Source organism: Vombatus ursinus, unplaced genomic scaffold (genome assembly GCF_900497805.2).
Source record: "Vombatus ursinus unplaced genomic scaffold, bare-nosed wombat genome assembly UNPS02005286.1, whole genome shotgun sequence".
Taxonomy (NCBI): domain Eukaryota; kingdom Metazoa; phylum Chordata; class Mammalia; order Diprotodontia; family Vombatidae; genus Vombatus; species Vombatus ursinus.
In genome coordinates, this window is record NW_020945064.1 from 4,752,306 (window position 1) to 4,771,392 (window position 19,087).

General features: G+C 39.8%; 1 protein-coding gene across 5 annotated transcripts in view; it reads left to right on the top strand.

The window, feature by feature from the left end:
• FANCA (FA complementation group A) overlaps positions 1 to 19,087 on the top strand; it is a 101,913-nt gene that overhangs the window by 71,442 nt on the left and 11,384 nt on the right. For all 5 annotated transcript variants that reach the window (XM_027847636.1, XM_027847639.1, XM_027847638.1 and 2 more), the window contains 5 exons: positions 138 to 211; positions 731 to 859; positions 15,356 to 15,440; positions 17,377 to 17,549; positions 18,733 to 18,838. In XM_027847636.1, the coding sequence (XP_027703437.1) occupies positions 138 to 211; positions 731 to 859; positions 15,356 to 15,440; positions 17,377 to 17,549; positions 18,733 to 18,838 (567 nt within the window). The remainder of the gene's footprint in view (positions 1 to 137; positions 212 to 730; positions 860 to 15,355; positions 15,441 to 17,376; positions 17,550 to 18,732; positions 18,839 to 19,087) is intronic.

Sequence of the window (19,087 nt, forward strand, 5' to 3'; positions counted from 1 at the left end):
ATGTTTGCAATACAGCAGGGAGGCAACCAGTATATATAGAGAGATTGAAGATTATTAATGAGGGAGTAGCAAAATGTTGTTAGCAATACTATTCATTGTTCTGACCTTTTAAATTAAACTATTGTTTTTTCTCTCAGTTAACTTACGGAGATTGGCTGCTATTTGAGATGGAAGTCAAACCTGACAATGATATTCTTTCAGATGCAGAAAGGTAAATGGATCATAGTCTCAGGGATAGACGGTTAAAGGCTGTGACATCATAAAAATTTGTTCACAGGTTTCTAACTTGTAATGAGGTCAGACTCCTATTGGTTACCCAAATTATAGCAAATTCTTTGATTATTCCCTTAATTAAATTCTGTAATTCTAACTTTGGTTTCATTAAAAGACATTTTGGTTCAATATTGAGATGTACTGGAAGGAAATTCTAAAAAATCAGAGGTCCAAGAAACTTTTTTTTTAAATGGAGCCTTGGGTAGTCAAAAGTACAAGATTATTCTTTGTTATACTTTAGTTCTCCCTAGTAGAGCCAGTAATAGAAATACTTCAAAATGTATCTATGGATAGATGAATGATTTCTTATCATCTGTATAAGTAATTTGACTATTGTGTCCATCAGGGTCCCAGCTGATATGTTTTTCTTTTTCATACTTGCCAGGCTAAAGCTTGTGGTCTAGTATATTACTTTAGGCTATGAAAAGAAACCAATTTTTGCATTTTTATATTGCAGGCGATCTTTTCATCAGTGGGCTTTGTATCAGCAATATCTTCCAGAATCTTCTGTGGCTGGAGGCTGTGATGGAGATTTGGAAAAAGCATGTGAAATTCTTGTTGAGACAATGGTGGATTTCTGCCTGAGGTACTTTAGTAATTTGGGAGGAAGCACTTATACTAGGGATGAGGTTCTTAATCTTTGTTTGTCATGGAGCTTTTTTTAGAGTGTCTGGTGAAACCTTTGAGCCTCTTCTCAGAATAATTTTTTTAAATTCATAAAATACATAGGATTACAAAGTAAATTAATTATAATTATCTTAAAATAAGGATGTAATTTGTTTTCCCATCTAAGGTCACAACCCCTTGGAATGCTGTCCACCAGCTCCCCAAGGGGTCCATGGATCCCAGATTAAGAACTATTGTACTAGAGGAGTATTTTTGTTTTGTTCTTAATTGTAACATTGCTAGAACTGAAGCTACATTATTGCTAGTCTAAGAAAATGGAGAGAGAAGTTAAGCTAGGGGCCAAGCCAAGATGGCAAAGTAAAAGCAGTGACTTGCTTGAGCTCTCCCCCAAATCCCTCCAAATACCTGTAAAAAATGACTGTAAAGAAATTCTAGAGCAGCAGAACCCACAAAAAGACAGAGTAAAACACATTTCCCGCCCAAGACAACCTGGATGGTTGATTGGAAAGGTGTATTGTGCTGGGCTGGGAGAGGAGTGCAGTTCAGCATGGGTGCACAGGCAAAGAGCAGTCCTCAGTGAACCTGGAGCAGGCCTTAGGGGACTGAATCACAGGCAGCTGTGGTGGTTTCCAGACTTCTTAACCCACAAACACCAAAGACAACTTGGAAAATCAGTAGGAAAAGTCTATGATAGCAGTGAGAGAGAAGCTTGGTCCCAGCCCCAGTCCCAGCAGAGCCCCGGGGTGGCAGCTGCTTCCAGAGCTTTGGGCCCACAGACTGAGGGGGAATCTAGTGACTGTTCAAAGGGGGATTGCAGGGCTCTCTTTGCTGGTGCTAAGGCAGGAATTTCTTGCTTTGCCCATACTTGGATCTGGGTTGCAGTTCTGGGTGGTGGTCCTGGGGCTAGGAGGAGCACTGGTGTGATGGAGCTTGTAGTGGCAATGGAGAGGGAATCCTCCTCACAGTTACAAGGCAGAAAAGAGTACTTGTGGTCACTCATAGACCAGAGCTCAGGCCAGGAAAGGAGTAAACATCTCACCTTTGATTGTACCACCTTGGAAGAACTAAAAATTTACAGGTCCATAGAAGTACCTCTGAAAACAGCTGCACAAAACCCTCAAAGCTTGGGACAGTACATTCTCCACACTGGAAGCAGACCCCTATCTTAACAAAGAGTTTAAGACTCAAGTAATTGGCTGAGAACATGAGCAAACTGCGCAAAAAAAGTCAGACCATAGAATCTTTCTTTGGTGACAAAAGAAAATTAAAACATACAACCAGAAGAAGACAACAGAGTCAAAGCTCCTACATTCAAAGCCTCTAAGAAAAATATGAATTGGTCCCAGGCCATGGAAGAGCTCAAAAAGGATTTTGAGAAGTAAGTAAGAGAAGTAGAGGAAAAACTGGGAAGAGAAATGAGAGTGATGTAAGAAAATCTTGAAAAACAAGTCAACAGCTTGCTGAAGGAGACCCAAAAGAAATACTGAAGAAAATAATACCTTAAAAAATAGCCTAACCCAAATGGCAAAAGAGGTCCAAAAAGCCAATGAGGAGAAGAATGCCTTCAAAAGCAGAACTGGCCAAATGGAAAAGGAAGTCCAAAAGCTCACTGAAGAAAATACTTCCTTAAAAATTAAAATGGAGCAAATGGAAGCTAGTGACTTTATGAGAAATCAAGACATTGTAAAACAAAACCAAAAGAATGAAAAATAGAAGACAGTGTGAAATATCTCATTGGAAAAACAGCTGACCTGGAAAATAAATCCAGGAGAGAGAATTTAAAAATTATTGGACTATCTGAAAGCCATGATCAAAAAAAGAGCCTGGCCATCACCTTTCAAGAAATTATCAAGGAAAACTTCCCTGATATTCTGGAACCAGAAGGTAAAATAGAAATGGAAAGAATCCACTGATCACCTCCTGAAAGAGATCCCCAACGGAAAACTCTTAGGAATATTATAGCCAAATTCCAGAGTTCCCAAATCAAGGAGAAAATATTGCAAGCAGCCAGAAAGAAATAATTCAAGTATTGTGGAAACACAATCAGGATAACACAAGATTTAGCAGCTTCTCCATTAAGGGATCGCAGGGCTTGGAATATGATAATCCCGGAGGGCAAAGGAGATAGAATTACAGCCAAGAATCACCTACCCAGCAAAACTGAGTATAATCCTTAAGGGGGAAAAAATAAACATTCAGTGAAATAGAAGACTTTCAAGCATTCTTGATGAAAAGACCAGAGCTGAATAGAAAATTTGACTTTCAAATACAAGACTCAAGAGAAGCATGAAGATGTAAACAGGAAAGAGAAATCATAAGGAACTTACTAAGGTTGATCTGTTTACATTCCTACATGGAAAGATGATATTTATAACTCATGACACCTTTGTCACTGTTAGGATAGTTGGAAGGGAAAAAAAATTTTATGTATAGATAGATAAATAGATAGAGGGCACAAAGTGAGTTGAGGATGAAGAGGTCATATCTGGAGAATAAAATTAAGGGGTGAGAGAGGATTATACTGGGAGAAGGAGAAAGGGAGAGGTAGAATGGGGTAAATTATCTCACATAAAACAGACCAGAAAAAGGCTTTTACAGAGGAGGGGAAGTGGAGGGGGGTAGAGGGAATGAGTGAATCTTATTCTCATCGGATTTGGCTTAAGGAAGGAATAACATACACACTCAATTGGGTATGGAAATCTGTCTTACCCTACAGGAAAACAGGGGGGACAGGAATAAGAGAGCAAGGGGATAATAGAGGGGGAAGGCATATTGGGGGAGGGGGTAATCAGAAGCAAGCACTTTTGTAGAGGGACAAGGTCAAAAGACAGAATAGAATAAATGGGGGGGGCGGAATAGGATGAAGGGAAATACAATTAGTTTTCTCAAACATAACTACTGTGGAAGTGTTTTGCATGACTACACATGTATAACCTGTATTGAGTTGCTTGCCTTCTCAATGAGGGAGGGAGAAAGTTTGAAACCCAAAGTTTTTTTCTCTCAAAACCTCCATGTTGAGGAAGGGCCCAGACCAGCCACGTTTCACTACCAGGCCCCAGAGCAGGCGCCTCCCTCTCTAACCTCTGTTTCACTTTTTTAATTTTTAAATTTTTTTACTTTTAGCCAGTGGGGTTAAGTGACTTGCCCAGGGTCACACAGCTAGTAAGTGTTATGTATCTGAGGCTGGATTTGAACTCAGGTCCTCTTGGATCCACGGCCGGTTGATTAATCTAAAAGTTATTCTCATCAGTGTTTCTAGAGATGGGGAAATGAGTATGTGGATGAGTGGTATTTTCTATTTTGCCTCTTTGAGTTGGTAATTTTTTACAAGTGTTAGGTAATCCCCTCTTTTAGATATTTTAAGAATCGGTAGTTTCTTCAATTCTTTTGAAATTATATCATTTTCATCATGGACCTTCTTTTTTTATAATCCATCTAACCTATCTTCTCTTCCCATCATAGTAATTTTTAGTGCCATTTCTTTTTCTCATGAAACCCATTGGGGCCCATAATTTTAAAGCCCAAATATAGCGGCTCTTTTGTCATCGATGAAGAAAATAGTTTATTACAGTAATCTTGATGGGATCATTAGGTTTCTGTTTTCTTCTTAAGTTTCATCCTTAAATATTCTAAGGGTTTAATTCAATCTCTTGCTAAGTTTTCTACAAACAATTTTTTCCCTCCACCATTTCTTTTTATTTTTGAGGCAATAGATCATAATACTACACTATTCTTCTCAGTAAGAGTTTAGAGACAAGTTCATATTTTTAACCAGTGTTGCCCTGGGTTGTCATATCTCTCGTCTTGGGAAGATCAAGTATTTTCTGATTTGAGGTAGTTTTCAGTTTCTAGATTAATTAGCACCAATTCCCATGGAATTTTAACTAATGTAATAATGTGTTGATTTCTATTCTTTGATTAATTACCCATTTTAAAGGTCAGTAGCTTGTTTAAATAGGTCATTTTGGAGTTGTTTTAATTTTAGGCTGTATCTTCTCATTTTGTTCTTCTCATTATTGATTTTGGTCTTTGCTTTAGTAAATTGATGATCCAGTTGTACCGAGATGGCTGGTTGATAAATAACTCCTTCATTGATAACTAGTCATTTCCTAACTGTTTAGATAGGGTTTTTTTGTTGTTGTTATTTCCAATACTTCCAACTCTCTCTCTCTCTTTTTTTTTCCCCAGGCAGAGTAGCGAGATTTTATTATAACAGCAGTTAGGTGGGTGAGATTCTAAAGAATCTCCTCAATTTAATAGTAGTAAGATTGGTACTTTTATGTAGAAAAAGGGAAAAAGGTCAGTGAAAAGATCTGGATGGGATTAAGGAGTGGCAAGTAGCCTGGGATGAGCCAGGTACAGACAACAAAAAGAGTTAAATGATCTGGGCTGGGTCAGAGGGCCACAATGAAAGGACAGTTAAAAGGATTACTGGGATGGGCCTCAGGTGAACACCAGAGATCTGGGCTACTGAAATGTATGGGAAAGTTAAAGGGTCCACTTCCCCCATCATTTTCCCCTCAAACAAATGGGACCCAAAATCGTTTGGGGTAAGGGGCAAAGGTCTGGGCTTTTGAAACTGCTTCCTGCTGGCAAGGGGCATAGAGCTGTCTCTACCTTGAGGGGGTCCCAGAAAGGAAGTTGACTGGAACCAAGTGTAGGCTGCATCCAGAGGATGATGAGGGGTAATGGGATGGTACCCATTGTTTGCTCCCAACTGTAGGTTAATGGCCTGTAGTCTGGAAGACACAAATCTAACAATCGAGTTCAATATGTAGGGCCCAAATATAGGGAGAATTAAAAGTGATGTCAGAATGGGATAAAACAAAGAAAGAAAGCAAGAGCCCCATTAAAATCATTTACATTTGAGATACAGGATTTGATCTTGTTACTTCACCAAGCTTCTGCTCTGATTCCAGTTCCTTTAGGAGGATCAGATGCTGTTGTGAAGTAAACAACACTTTTGCAGGTAGAAGTTTTCCATCCCTGGGTTCAGTAGTTACACAATAATGAATCTGCCAGAGACGGACTTTTACTCCAATTATAACAAAAGACTTGGGAGGATACTTAAGTAATGACTAGGCCAAATAGGTTACCTCCCTCTAAGAAAATGGATTGCACTGAAATTCTCTTCCCCAACCCCAATTAAAGATGTTTCTGATTTAATTTCAGTAACTAATAGCAAACCCAATTACTAAATTGTCTAGGATATAGAAAAGAATAAATTTAGGCTGAATAGCTGAGTTCTTAAACACACATTCTATTATCCCAGCTTTAGTCTGTGGGATAATAATTCATATGTCTCTGCAGATAGGCAGATGACAAGCCCATGTACTAATTTACTTACCATTTGCTCTGATTATAGAAATTTGCTGTAAAAAGATAAAATAGGGACAAGATTTATACCAAGTATGACAGGATAAAACATCCTTAGAATTCAGATAATTCAGTTTTCCAACCATGCAGTACTCAGAAGTGAAGGAGGATCCCAGGGTGTAGAGGAAAGGGAGTAAGCCTCAGGAAACCAAAAAGGCACCTGCAGTTTTCTCAATTTCCTAGTATCCGAGAGAATTGAGAGAATTGGGCATATGCTTCTAGATAGGGTGTCCATCTCCTGTGTGGCAGAAGGTGTGCCCAGGTCCATGGCCTTGAACTGAACCTCTGGACTGAGAGTCTGAGAGCATCAGGCTCGAAAAGCACCTCCAAGCCTTCCTTGGTGCTTGGAGAACAACCCCAACTGTAGATTGAGAAAAGATTAGAGAAAGAGCGAGGCTTACATACTGTCCAGTCTTGGCTGGAGAAGGGCTTGAGGGGGTCACGCAATTCCCTGTATAGGGTCACCAATATGTTGGTGGTTTAGGGGTTCAGTGTGCTATTGTGATGCCAGTAGAAGCGAGCAAGATTACAAAAATCTACAACCCCAACTCTCTTCCTGGTGAAAGTATTTGATATATAAGCATCAGGCTTCTGTGTACACACTGAGCCTTTGGCCTCTTTGTTTTCCTGCATATTTTTTGCAATTTTTTGCAGTCATGCTCATTTTTTCATTGAATACTTCTTCACAATGTTACAGAATACACTGCTTTATTTCGGAAGACCTTAACTGAGTTCTTCCTAAAATTTTCTGCCTATCCATCCCCTGTAATGGGTGCTAGCACAGAAGCTGAAATTGTCTTCGTGGCAGCCTTTTTACAAATGCTTGTGGTGAACATGGCATCCTATGCAATGTTTCTTGTTGCCTTTGGGTTTAAACAAAGGCAACAGGTGGAATTGGGTTTAAACAAATTACAACAGGGAGTAGCATCTGACTGCGTGGAACACATTTTACCAGGTTCATTCTCTTAGACTGTGTTCTTATTTGATGTGTTGACCAACACAGAAGATGGATCACATCTAGTTTTTCTTCACAAATATAGAATTTCTCTACAATAAGTCTCTCATGTCTTAAGTTGTGTCAGCAATGTATTATCCCTAACATAATTCATTTGCTTCTCTTGATTCACTTGTTAGGTATTTAATGAATCCTTACTTGAGAATTTAGTGCATCTTGTAAGAACTTTATTATATTGTGGTAGTTGAGTAGATCTGTGGCCTCATCAATGCCAGTACCTTTCCAGGAGTGTAGATTGCAGCTTCTCCCCTCCCTCCCTCCCTTCCTTCTTTCCTCACCTCACCTCATTCATTTAAGACGCATTTGTTAGGTACCTGCTGGGTGCCAAGCCCTATGCTAATCACTGTGGACATAAAGATAAACCAGAACAGTCCCTGCTCTGCCCAGTAACTTTACACTCTCCTCGGAGAATGGGTGAGTAGATAAGTCAGTGTAAAGAATAAGTAAAATTAGTAGATTTTCAGGTCGAGGGGTTGAGGGCACTGTTTCAGGATATAAGGAAAGTCTTTTGTGGGAAATGGCACCTGGACTATGCATGGAAAGAAGCTGAGGATTCTAAGAAGTGTAAGTGACAGAGGAACACATTCTAGGCACGGGGGCAACCTGTACGAAAGCATAGAGGTGCCATTTTACCCCAGATGTCACATGCAGTGACCCATAGATGGAAGTTTGACCGGAGGTCAAGTAATGTGAAATCAACCTGGAAAGATGGGTTGAAGCCATATTATAAAGGGCTTTAAATGCCAGTCACAGGAGTTTGTATTTTATTTTAGAGACAATAGAGAGACACTGAAATTTCTTGAGTGAAGGACTGATATGGTCAGTCAGACCTGTGCTTTAGGAATATCAGTTAGGCAACTGTGTGAAGATGGATTGGAGAAGGGAAAGGCTGGATACAGTGAGGCCAATGAGTTATCTATTGAAAAAGTCCAGGCAAGAGATTATGAAGGCTGAAATTAGGGTGACGACTATATGAGGTGAGAGATATGTGGTATAATTGACAAGACTTGGCAGCTCGTTGGGTGTAGGGAGTGGTGAAAAAGGTAAGGTGTTGATGATGACACTGAGATTGTAAACCTGGCTCTGGACGCCAGGCAGGGTGATGGTGTATCCTGTATAGAAACAGGGAAGTTGGGAAGAGGGTGAGTTCTTATTGTACACTGGAGAAATGTTCACTCATTTAAGCTTACTTGGAAGGGGCTCAAAAAAATGTATGTAAAAGCATCATATGAATTGTGGAATGACAAGATTGGCTCAGTGGCAGTTAATGTTGTGGATATCATCATTTAAAATGCAATGCCTAGCGCTTTCTCCGACTACTCCTTTGTGCGGATGACTGTGCGTTCCTGATGGCTGTGCTGCGAGTTCAGACTAGAAGATTTGAGGAGATTCCTCAAATCTTCTAGTCTGAGCTCTTCTGAGAATCAGCTCTTCACCAGGCTGGCCTCAGGGGTCACAGAAACTCAGGAAGACCAATGGCTAAGGCAGCTGAGGTTTCAGTTGCAGTTTGGCATTGTCATCTGATGTGCTGACATAACATAAGGACCCCTGGGCCTTGCAGTCTGACCCTCTACTCCACCTCGAGGAGTTCCATGGTTTTTCCTTTGCTCTACAGCAGAATTTTGTTTTATGCATTATCTCCCGTAATTAGAGTGTGAGTTCCTTGAGAAGAGGGGATATCTAGTTCTCTTTTTTAAAAAAAAAAAAATCTTATTTCTCTTCCTCTTGTCTTCCCCATTGGAAAAAGAAAAAAAAAGATTAAAATCTCATTTAAAAAACAAACAAACAAACCTCAAAGTCAAAAAAACCAAATTCACATATTAACCTTGTCCAAAAAAAATACATCGTATTCTGTATCCCAATACCATTATTTCCAAATGAATGTTATTTTTTCTAGCTCTCTAAAATAATTCTTTGATAACCATCAGGCATGCCACTGAATAAGTACACTAATTCCAGTAGTATTTTCATTTTTATTATATTAGCTTGACTACCCATGAACAATGACTATTTCTCCAATTATTTAAGTCTGTCTTTGTCTGAAAGTGTTATGTAGTTTTATTTATTTAGTTCTTATGTGTATAGACTTGATATTTAGACTTCTATATTTATGTATCTATGTACATTCTACATTTGTTTTAAATGGAATTTCTCTTTCTATCATTTCTTATTGAATTTTGTTTGTAATATAAAAGAATACTAATGATATTTATGGTTTTATTTTATATCCTGCAACTTTGCTGAAATTATTGTTTTACTTAATTTCTAGGGTTCTCTAAAATATGATGTCATCTATAAGAAATGATAATTTTGTTTTCTTTTTACCTATGCCTATTTCCTCAGTTGCTTTTATGTGAATTATTGCTATAGTTAGCACCCTGTATCCAGTAATAATGATGAGAATAGTCATCCTTGCTTTTACCCCAATCTTATGGGAAAGATCTCTAGTTTATTCCCATTACATGTAACTCTGGCTCTTGGTTTTAATTTTTATTTTTAAATATTTCATTTTTTTTCTAATTACATATGAAAACAATTTTTAACATTTTTTTTTAAATTTTGAGTTCCAAATTTCCTCCCTCCCTTTCTCCTCATCCCTCTTATTGAGAAGGCAAGCAGCTTGATATCTTATATGTATTAAGTTACGTGAAACTTTATTTCGATGTCAATCATTTCTTGGTTTTAGATAGATACTACTTATTATATGAAAGAAAGGTCTATTTGTTCCTATATTTGTAGTTTTTTTAAAAATAGGAATGGATGTTGTATCTTGTCAAAAGCCTGTTCTGCCTCTATTGATGTAATATGATTTTTGTTGTTCTTGTTATTAATATAGTCTTTTATGTTGATGGTTTTCCTAATCTTGAACCATCCATGCATTCCTGGTATCAGTACAACCTGGGCTGTGTAGAGTGGGATTAAGATACTCGTGCGTATTTTACCCCCTAGCACCTCGTTAATGATAAGTGGCCTAAGATGGGGGAGGGGAGAAGAAACTATCCCCCCCCCCCCCCCCAGCCAGTACCTAGTGGGTTCAAGGGCACATCTGCAAAGGTTGGCCTTGGCAGGGAGGAGGGTCACTCATCATCATAGATTGTGTGGGGGGGTGATGTCAAGGGGTTTTGAGAGGAGTCCTCACGAAGCTTATAATCTAGTTAGGTATCCAAGGCATAAACACATGAAGACACTCGATGGTGAAATTACAAATCCTTGGCACAGGCAGCAAGGAGAGAGAGGAGGTGTGTGATCAGCAGGATTAGAGAATGCTTCATGGAGGAAATGAGACCTGGAAAGAGAGAGAGAGATTTGAATAGACGAGGAAGAGAAGGGCAGTCCAAGAAGAGGGAACAGCACGAGCAAAGACAGGAGTGTGTGGGGAGGTGTTACTCAAATGTACATGCTCTTAGACTTGGGCCCTTTGCTTTTTTCTCCCTCTGAATTTAGAGTTTTCCCATTTTCCTCTTTGGTGTTTTATTGTTCAACCACATATGTGAGAAGCAGCATGACAGAGTAGAAGGAGGACTAGACTTTGAGTGAGGAGACGTCTGCCCAAGTCTGAATCTCAGGCTCATGTATGAGTATGCATGCAAGTGTGTGTGTGCGTGCGTGTGTGTGTGCGTGCATGAGTATGTGTGAGTGAGTGGTGTACTGTAACAGCACTTATTTAATGTTCATTGTTTGGCCCTAGGCAACTTACTGAACCTTGACAAACCTTGGTTTGCTCATCTGTGAAATAGGGATCAGGAGTCCTGAGACGTCATCTAGTTCAACACCTTCATTTTTGCAGATGAAGAAATCTGGGTACAAAAAAATAAACTTTACAAGACTAACGTGCGGGGAGCAGGAAGCTTGGTTATGTAGTAAATGTTCTGAAAAAGATCTGGGGGTTTTAGTGGAGTGCAGGTGGCAGTAGTGAGGTGGCAGGCACAAAAGCTGATGGACCGCATTAAGGGGGCCGAGTTCGTAGGAATAGGGAGGTGGTGATTCCACTGTACTCTCACCGCATCAGACTTCATCCGGAGCTTGTGTCCTGTTCTGGGAACCATAGTTTAAGGGCATTGACGGTCTTGACTCCTGGTCATATGAGGAATGATTGAGGGAGGGGAGACTCAGGCACAGGAAGTCTGTCCTCACGTGTTGGAGGAGCTGTCGTGTGGAGCAGGGATTAGGCAGGCTCTGTCTGACCTCAGTGGGCTGAAGTTGCAAAGATGTCCATTCGACTTGATGTCAGGAAAAACCTTCCGACAGTTGGCCCTATCCGGAAGTGAAATGAGTTGCCTCAAAGGAGGGTGGGTTCTCTTGCCTTGGAGGTCTTCCAGTAGATGCTGCATGACCACGTGGGATATGCTCCGGTGGCCATTCTTGTCCAGGGAAGGATTGGACTCGATGGTCACTTGGGTCCCTTCCAACTCCCAGATTTTGTGATCCTGTGAAACTGAGACCCTGAGCAGTTAGAAACTTGCCCAAAATCAAACAGGAAATGGCAGAGCGCAGATTTGAATCCAGCTCCTCGGACTCCAGATTCTGCTCTTTTTCTGCTGTGCCACCCTGTCTCCATGATATTTGTACTACCTATTTCAAGAGTCTTGTAAGGAACTTCGTAACTTTAAGGCCCTATATAAATAATTGCTCTTGTTTTTAATTACACAGAGTCGTACACATTCCCTTTAAAAACTCCCCGTCTCTACCTTTTTTCTACCCATCATAAGCCTAGAGGAAACAGTTTGACTGATGGGGCAAGGAAGATGGCAAATTCTTGCTACATACTCCCTTATCCCTCTCGTGGTTGTGGTAAATATCACATACTGTATCTCTTCATTGCTTCCAAGAGAAGTGGAGAAGGTGGTACTTTTTGCCACCTGGTGGGGAGATGGTGAATAAGACTTAGTAATTTCCCAGTCCTGTCTCATTCATTTTCAGAATATACATAATTAGTGTTTAGTCAGCAAGTCAGCAAGCATTTATTAAGCTCTTACTATGTGCCAGGCTCTGTGCCAAGTACTGAGGACTTAAGAAAGACTGAAAAATGGTCCCTGCTCTCAAAATCTAATGGGAGAGACAACACGCAGACAACTTCATACAAACAGGATACATACAGGAAGAACTGGAAATCATCTCAGAGGCAAGGTACTAATGAAGGAGGACTAGGGAAGGTTTCCTGTAGAAGGTGGGAGTTTAGCTGAGCCAGGGAAACCATGAGACGGAGTGATAAGAAGGGAGAGAGTTCTAGGTGTGGAGGACACATTGCCAGGAAGTGGGAGGAATCTCTTGTTCAGGAACAGCCAGGAGGCCAGGGTGGCTGGATGGCAAAGTATGTGGAGGGAAGACTAGATATGAAAGGCTTTAAAAATCAAACGGAAATTTTTATATTTGATCTTGGAGGCATTAGGGAGACACTGGAGTTTATGGAATAGGAGGATGATTTGGTCCTTCCTGGGTTTTATGAATGGACTAGAGTGGGGAGATGTTTGTAGCAAACAGATCAACCTACAGGCTATTGCAATAGTTACCAAGTGTGAGGCAATAAGGGCCTGCACCAGGGTGGTGGCATTGTCAGAGGAGAAGAGAGATTTTACAAAGAAAAGACAGGACTTGGCCACATATGGGGGCTGGAGAGAATAAAGGGTTGAATATGACACCTAGGTTGTGAGCCTGGGGGACTGAGAGGATAGGGCGACTCTCACCAGTAATAGGAAAGGTAGGAAGAGGGAAAAGTTTGGGGGGGGGGGAGATAATGAGTTTAGTTTTAGACATGTTGAATTTAAGATGTCTGGGATACCAAGTTCAAAGGTTCTAATAGGCTTTTGAAGTTTTGAGACTAGAGGTAAGGAGAGGTTAGGGCTGGCTAAATAGATCTGAGAATCATGAGCATATAGATGATAACTGAATCTATAGGGACTGATGAGATCACCAAATGAAATAGTATAAAGGAAGAAGAGAGGAGGGCCCAACCCAGCCTTTTCGGTCACCTGCAATTAATAGCTGAGACCTTGGTGAAAATCCAGCAAAGGAAACTGAGAAGGCACATTCAGACAGGTAGGACGAGAACCTTCTGAAAAGAGAGGATCAAGGAGGATTGTTTTGGAGAGGTCAAGAAGGCTGAGGACTGAGGAAACAAGAAGTCGCTGGTCACTTTGGAGAGAGCAGTTTCAGGGGAATGATGAAGGTTCAGACTAGACCAGTGGGTTTTTGAGGAGGGAGGAGACATGGGCATATTTGTAGGAAAGAGGGAAGGAGCCAGTAAATAGGGAGTGACTGAAAATAAATAAGCGAGTGGGAATGTTAGAAAGGACAATCTACATAAGAAAGTAAAACGGAATGGGATCATCTGTGCAGGTAGAGAGGTTTGCTTTGGCAAGAAGGGTCACCTTTTCATGTGAGATGGGGTGAAGGAGATACTAGTGGAAGGCCTCTGAGTGATGTGAAATGAGGAGGAATGGGAGAAGAAGGAGCTCTCAGGTAACGGCCCTGATGTTTGAGTGAAAAATGAGACAACGTTCTCAGCTAAGAGGGTAGAGGGAAGAAGAATCATGAGAGGCTTGAGGAAGTATGAGATTTGGAAAGCCATTGTGGTGATTGGGATAAATTAGGTGTAAGAGGATTACCTTTTTGCAGAAAAGGCCCAGTTGAGGTAACAGTCTAAATTTGTAGGGGACCATTCATCCTGACTTCATGATTTTTCTCTAGCTTAGTTCAGCAACAGATGTGTAGGAGTGAAGACAGCAAGTTGCGGGAATAGTGTAAGGCTGAGGGCTGGAAGGGCAAGAACCTCAGTAGGTAAGGGAACAAAGACTTGAGAAGAGAGCAGTGGAGTTGACCTGGTGTACTAAGATGGAGAAGAGAGGAGAGTGTAGCCGGTGCAGGGGTGAGGGCCTGGGAGAGAAGGGAGGTGATGGTATGGAAGAAGAATGGGTCAAAGGGATACCGGGCAGAGGGAGAGAGCTGGAATTGCAGCAGCTTGTGATCAGCTGGAGGAATTTCAGAGTTCATGGACATGGAAGCAGAACACTTGTTAGGGATGGCAAGATCGAGGATAGCACTGTTTCTGTGTAGCCAAGATTGGGGAAGGAGGGGAGAAGTGATCATGGGAAACGAGTGAAGTTGAGGAATTGAGAGGTTAGTTTGAAGGAGTATGAGTATGTATGCTGACGTCTCCTAGGGCAAAAGCCAGGGAGGAGAAAAAGACTGGGAGCCAGGCACTGGACTTGATGAGGAGGGAAGGGAATGTCTTGTAGTTCACCAAAATCTTAGAGGGGTGGTGGATATGGATCTAGTGATCCTCAAAGGAGGAGAGGATACTGAGTGATGGTGGAAGAAACGGAGCCCTGGAAGTGGCAGTGGGAGCACAGAGCATTCCAAGTGCCCCACCACAACATAAAGGATCAAAAAAAGTGTTGAGAATCATGCTAGAAGCAGTCCAGGAGGAGTGCAGGTGTGACTACCTGTCTCTGTCAAGGTCACTGTACGGTTATCCCACTGTAGGTTATCCCTAAATTTTAATACATGTAGGATCAGAAAGGACCAAAGCTGCTGTGTGGCTCTAAGGTTCAGGATGTTGGGATAGTGTTTGGGGTGGTTTTGGGCTCCATTGGGCCCACAGGTCTTTGGTGGGAAATATATCAAACAGGGCAGTAGAGAAAGGATTTGATAATTGTTTTCTTGCCTGTTTCCAAGGAAACTTCATCTTAAGGATCATATAGATAGATAAACAGTATGAACTAGTTGGCTAAAACTGCAAATGAATTGGGACCTAAACCTCAAGTGAAGAAACTAGGTCTGGCCAGGGACTGAGAGAAATACAACCTGATAGAGAAAAATATAAAGATGTGGGTAATTCCGTATGCTTGGTATCAGTATATAATAATATATAAGTTCCTTTCAATATTGAACAAAATTGAGATGGGCTTGGAGGATGAGGTGACCTTCCCCCATTTACTGGACAACATACCAGGTAGTTAGTCATTGTACCACTGTACCAGATAGATAAGACGCAAGAGCCAGCACAGTGAATGTAATTTTGTTAATTGTTAAACAATTAAGTTTTTTTATCTGTTTTAATTTCAGATCCAGTAGTTGTTACTCATTAGAAAATTCAGAATTGTCCCTCTATGGCAATATAGGGAGTCGTGATGTTTTCTCCAAATTACAGGTGGGTTTAAATAAAAAAAAAAATACACGCACACACGCACACGTACACACACATACACACACATACATATATAGAGTATTTTTACATTTAAGCCTATAGAATACTTCAGAAGAGCACCCTCAAGATGACATTTTTTTACTCTGCCTTCATTGCCAGTGATCAGCTGTCCATTACTGTTTTATTTACCCTAAAAATGCCCCCAAAATGTCCCAGTCTTTGTGCATGCTTATCAAAGTACAGTAGAAATAGACTCATTGAAATGATTAGTAACAAACTTTTGAGATTCAGAAATTCTGGAAAAAGTAACAGCTCATAAAAATGACAGTAGATTTTAATAATAAAAAATGAAGTTAGAACTCTTATCTCCATTTGGATCTGCTTGAGAGAAAGATGAGAAGCAAATCTTTTATCCTGCTAGGATAGGGCATCTAATGATTTTAAATCCCAAGAGAAGTTTTCTATTTAAGTAGTGTTAATTTGAACTTCTCAAATCTATTAAGATGACTGAAGGAAGAGGTACTTAGAAAAGGGCAGAATTTCTTTCTGACTTTGAAAACCAGATAAACTTTTCCGTGTGATTTTTACACATCTGAAAAATACTTCCTTCCACAGTGACCTCCATTCATACTACTGCTAAAGAGCTTTTGAATAATTCTTAACTACTGAGGGAGTCAGCTAAATTTCACTGTTGTTTTTCATGCATCTACTATGAATGTGCACCCTTAAGGATTCTTGAATCAAGAGACATAGAATGACTTTCTGATTTATATTTTTACTTCATTTCTGTTTAGGCTTTATGCTTCTGACTGAATTTGGAAAATACAATAAAGGGTATAACGTGTAATGATCTAACGTGTAATGATCTAGGAAAGGTTTTTGAACAATGAACAAAGCTCTTAAAAATAAAGTAATTTCACCAAAAAAAACTGAGACATATACTCATCTTATCGCTTAGACAACTCTCAAGTAGCTGTTACTAAGAATAAATTATAAATATCAGGCATTTAAAACAAGTATTGTACTACTCACATTTGGAATTAAAAGAGGTAGATTATTCCAATGGAAACATGATGTTAAACATTTTTTACAACAAACCAAAAAAACCCTTCAAAATGTTGCATCTTTCTTCATTCTGTTCATTGTCCATGAATGTTAAAGGAAGAGTAAATGGAGAAGAAGAAAGGAAAAGATTTATTTAAAAACTGACAATTAATTTGTCAATTAATTTTTTCATATATTTAATGGACTCTTAAGAAATTCACTGTTCATTGCCTCCTCTAACTTGGTTTTAATTGTGTATAACAAAGGCATGATTTTAATGTCTTTCTTTTAGAAGATTACTTTAGAAAATATATCAGATTGCACATGTGTAACTGTAACCTATATTAGATGGCTTACCGTCTCGGGGAGGGAGGGAAGAATAGAATTAAGAACTCAAAACTTAAAAAAAAGCGATGAATGTTAAAAATTGTTTTTACATGTAATTGGGGGGAAATAAAATATGATTTTTTTTTAAAAAAAGAAAGAAAATATATCAGAATTTATACATGCAAATGACTGAAACTGTTTATAGCAGTAACCTTAGGAGGCTATATGGATATTCTAACAATGCTGTTCAGAACAATTTTGGAACTTTTTGGGATTTGTTGTCAGAGCTTGTTCGCTAGAGACACACAAATCATTCTCATTACTATATATTCATAGCTTATACAATTCTTAGCAAACTCCATACCTATCCTAAATGCCTTAACTAGACAACTACCATCAAGAATTCCTTAGATTGGGATATTATTCACAAATCCCAGAGTGTGGTTCAGGAAGGCAACATTTATTTCTTTTAAAAGATTTATTTGGAAACAAATTATTTAGGGTAAATAAATATAGGCTTTATAAGGGGAATGTTAGGTCACCTAATAGAGTACTTTCCCTCTTCCAGGAAATGGTACTTGAACTGGAGCTGGAAAGGTGGAGGGGCTCAAGCATTGGCCCATTAGATGATGGTGGACATTTCATGTTCAGAATTTTTCGAAAAAGGTTACAGGCTGTGGGGAATGGCTCAACAGTTGGGGAGAGACTCTTGAGGCAGCAGCAGCTACTTGTGTACAGAAGGTAAAATCCAGAGTTCCTTACTGCGCTGTTAGCTGATTTCTGAGAGAAAATTTACGCAAGAATGAAAAGTAATAATAATTTAATTCATTGCAGGTTAGTGTATACTGAACTGCTTTCTTCATGACTTCTCAAAGTACTGCTCTCTCCCTTTAATGACAACCCTATATATGATGGTGCAAGCCCTTTGAAAGCTTTTTGCAGGGATGAAAGTTTTGAAAAACATTCTTAATGTTCAGTTAGCAAGTCCTATCTTCTTTCTGGAGTGGGCATACCTGGGATTTTGAGAATTATAATCTGTAAGCCATCATCAGCTAGTGATGAAGAAAAAACTATGTCCAGGGTAGCTGTTTTAGTTTGTCGTTGTTCAGTGGTGTCCAACTCTTCATGATCCCACGTGGCGTTTCCTTGTTAAAGATACTGGAGTGGTTTGCCATTTCCTTCTCCAGCAGATTAAGGCAAACAGGTTATGTAACTTGCCCAAGGTCACACAGCTAGTAGTAAGTGTCTAAGGCCGGATTTTTAACTTAGGTCTTCCTGACTCTAGGCCCAGTGTTCTATCCATTAAGCCATCTAGCTGCCTCTTTCTTAGAAATTTAACCAAATTCAGACTCTGGTGTAGCTATGTGAATGTTCTATAAATTGCTATCTAAGATACCAGAGAAAAAAATTGGCTACTCCAGCTAAATTACTATGTGACATTGAGTTAGATACTTAATATGTTTGTGTCTTATAAAATCAGGATAATCGACACCCACCTTTCAGAAATGTGAAGACACAGGAAAGAATGTATACTGCCATTTAGTGGACAGTCAGTGGATTTAGAGTGTCTGGCTTTCAGTTTTAATCTTGGATCTGCCAGGAATTTGACTGAGTTACTTTGGATAGTCACTGGGAAGATGACAAATTTTCAGTTGTCGGGGTCCTTAGCGGTTAATTGACTTGCCCAAGACTACCCAGGTGTTATAAGTGGCAAAGATAGGATTGGGAACCAACTGTTCTGATTTCACATGCAGTTTTTTTGTCACTACACTAACACTAATCAGTGGGTCATGGGAGGATCATGTAAATGATCCTTACAGCCTTCCCAGCACTAAACTTTGTTTCAGTATGAAGCGTTGGAGATCTTTGAATATTTTTATTTTGTAGCTTTACTATTGATCACCTTTTATATCTTTCTTTCAAGTATTCTCGTGGGTCTTCCTCCTTCGGTTCTCATCAGTACTCACGGGTCAGGATGGCAAAGGTCTTTGCACTGTGACGATTTCTTTCGCTTTGTCAATAATGAATTGGTATGTATGACATTCTTGAGCAAATTCAGAATATAGAGTTTTTACTGCTGTGAAAGTTTAATGCAGGCAATGAGTGGTGGCCAAGATGCACAAACATTTAAATTCTTAGTGTTTTGGAAATCTGACAACTTTTACTTGATGTGACACCTCTGAGTAGACTAGCTGGTGGCTGCTGGTTTTGCTCATCATCAGATGAGTGTAGGTAACCTCAGTCAAGTCATTCAGTCTGCAGTGGGCTTCTAAAGAACC